The 2,069-nt window shown below is 56.3% G+C and overlaps 1 protein-coding gene across 1 annotated transcript in view; it reads right to left on the bottom strand.

The window, feature by feature from the left end:
• Nucleotides 1-638: 638 nt before the first annotated feature.
• AGO2 (argonaute RISC catalytic component 2) overlaps nucleotides 639-2,069 on the bottom strand; it is a 57,199-nt gene continuing 55,768 nt past the window's right edge. The window contains exons 18-19 of the mRNA XM_027773309.1: nucleotides 1,921-2,069; nucleotides 639-1,705 (exon numbers count right to left, since the gene is read on the bottom strand). The exon at nucleotides 1,921-2,069 is cut by the window's right edge and continues 6 nt beyond it. Coding sequence (XP_027629110.1) covers nucleotides 1,597-1,705; nucleotides 1,921-2,069 — 258 coding nt within the window. The 3' untranslated portion in view covers nucleotides 639-1,596. The remainder of the gene's footprint in view (nucleotides 1,706-1,920) is intronic.

Below are 2,069 nucleotides of genomic sequence, written 5' to 3'. Positions count from 1 at the left end.
GGGGCGGGGCGGGGCCGTCAGCAGGGAGAGGAGACCTACACAGCTCGAAGCAGCACTAGGAGAAGGAGCGCCCCTTCCTCGGACTTCTACGTGAAACACGGACTTGATTCTTACCGAAACCATGTACGAGGACCAAGAGTCCGCTCAGCACAGACGGCGCGAACCTGCAGCCAGCCTTGGGGTCACCCGTGTGCGGCTCCCGTGCAGTGACCTCTGGACGGGCACACCCATGTGTGGGCCCTGAATGCAAACCCCGACAGAAGGGGCTGGGCCTTCCACAGCCGGGCCACTACCTGGCTGCTGAGGGCAGGCTCCGTGGCCCTGAGCAGCGGCCTCCCACCACCAGAGCCACCACCGGCTGACCGCTCCTAGCCCCAGTGCATAGGTCCTATGAAACTTGTCCGACAAAGCCCCCGCGGAGAGGAGTGTACTCCGAGACATGGACATGGCTCCCGGCAATGGGAGAATGAGATTCCACTTGTGCTTCACTGGCCAGCGACACACAGGGACGAGGCGGCAGGAGGCGCGAGCGGCAGTGTGAGCGCACCATCCCCGCGCGGCACAGCACGCAGCAGCCTGGTACTGTCTACCGCGCAGTCCTGTATTGAGCACTAAGAACCACGCGAGGCGGTGCAATCTCCAGGCTCCGACACACTCTTTGATACGCTAAACAGATCACAAGAAGCACCCCACAGTCAATAAAATGAAAAACAGCATCTAGCTAGCACATTAATACTGCAAACCAGATATATATATTCTTACATTAAAGACATTAACAGTGAAAAGGATTGTACTGTACTTATCACCGCAGACCCGTATTCTTCAGAAACTTTGGAAAATAAATGTCACAGTCCTCTAGGACAAGTCTCATGATTAGGCTGTCGGTATATTGTCTTTTTTCCTCTCTTAAATAAATTTTTATTAAAATGGCACTTGTCTGCCAATCTCTCTGGACCTGCAAATGTTGTAAACACATTGGCCCATCCTGCCACTGCCCCTGGTGCTGGCCGAGGGGGAGGCGGGCAGTGGCAGAACGAAACGCCGCCCACACCGCGGCACGGCTGCCCACCCTGCCCGGAGAGCCGTGGGAGCCACGCCAGGAGCGCGAGCATCACTTGGAAATCGACTTTAGTGACAACGTCAAAATGTTCAAGGCTTTAAAACCACATTGTGTTCTGTGTTGCTTTCACCATCAGAGAACGTTCACAGCTAGTTTGAGCCCATCAACTTCATAGAGAATCATGTGTTAAAAACAAGGAAATTGAATGACCAAATAAATTAAAAATGTTTTAAAGCCCTGAGTTCAAGACTGGTTTTAGGAGATATTTTAGAAAACACGGGACTCTGTTTCAATAAGCAGCTTCTAGATCTTGGCAAACCCTATTCCCTATGACAGTGGGGTCTCACACAGGTCTGCAGTCCTGAACCCAAGTCTGCGATCTGGGACGGAAGGCATTCTGGGAAACGGAGCCTGGCAGATCGATGGCGTCTCGTGTTCGATGCTGGCTGTCACAGAAGGGTGGGCGTCTGTTGGTCTGAGTGTCGCTGGTCTCATGTGAATCCGACTCGGTGCACAGTCGCTGAACATGGGACACGTCAAGCGAAGTACATGGTGCGCAGTGTGTCCTGGTGCACCTGGACTGCCTTGGCCAGCGCCTGGTGGTCTCGCCCGTTGCTCTGCCCGGAGGTATGGCTTCCTTCAGCACTGCAGGGAAACGGGGGGAAGGCAGCCTCTAAGGCACCGTGGGGCAGCAGCGCAGTGACCCCCCCCAGTCAGGACGGCATGCGGACATGGTGGGAGGGGCACACAGGGCTGGCTGGGTACGGGCCAGCTCCGGCGCCGTGGTAACCCTACGAAAGCAGCCACCACCGCCCATCAGGAGCACCCCTGCCTCGGCCCCCGGCCGGGCGGCCACGCACCTGTCATGCTCTTTATCCACCAGGTGGTACCTGGCCCGGAAGGCCACCAAGTGAGCGTAGTACGCTGGTGCAGGGATGGACACGGAGCGTGTGCAGCGCACGTAGGTGTGACACAGCTGGTAGGTTAGAATCTGCAGCTCATCGGAAGA

This window comes from Tupaia chinensis, unplaced genomic scaffold (genome assembly GCF_000334495.1).
Source record: "Tupaia chinensis unplaced genomic scaffold, TupChi_1.0 Scaffold000335_1, whole genome shotgun sequence".
In the NCBI taxonomy this organism is placed as follows: Eukaryota; Metazoa; Chordata; class Mammalia; order Scandentia; family Tupaiidae; genus Tupaia; species Tupaia belangeri.
Note: the sequence above shows the minus strand (reverse complement) of the source record. Positions and strands in the feature narration are given on the sequence as shown.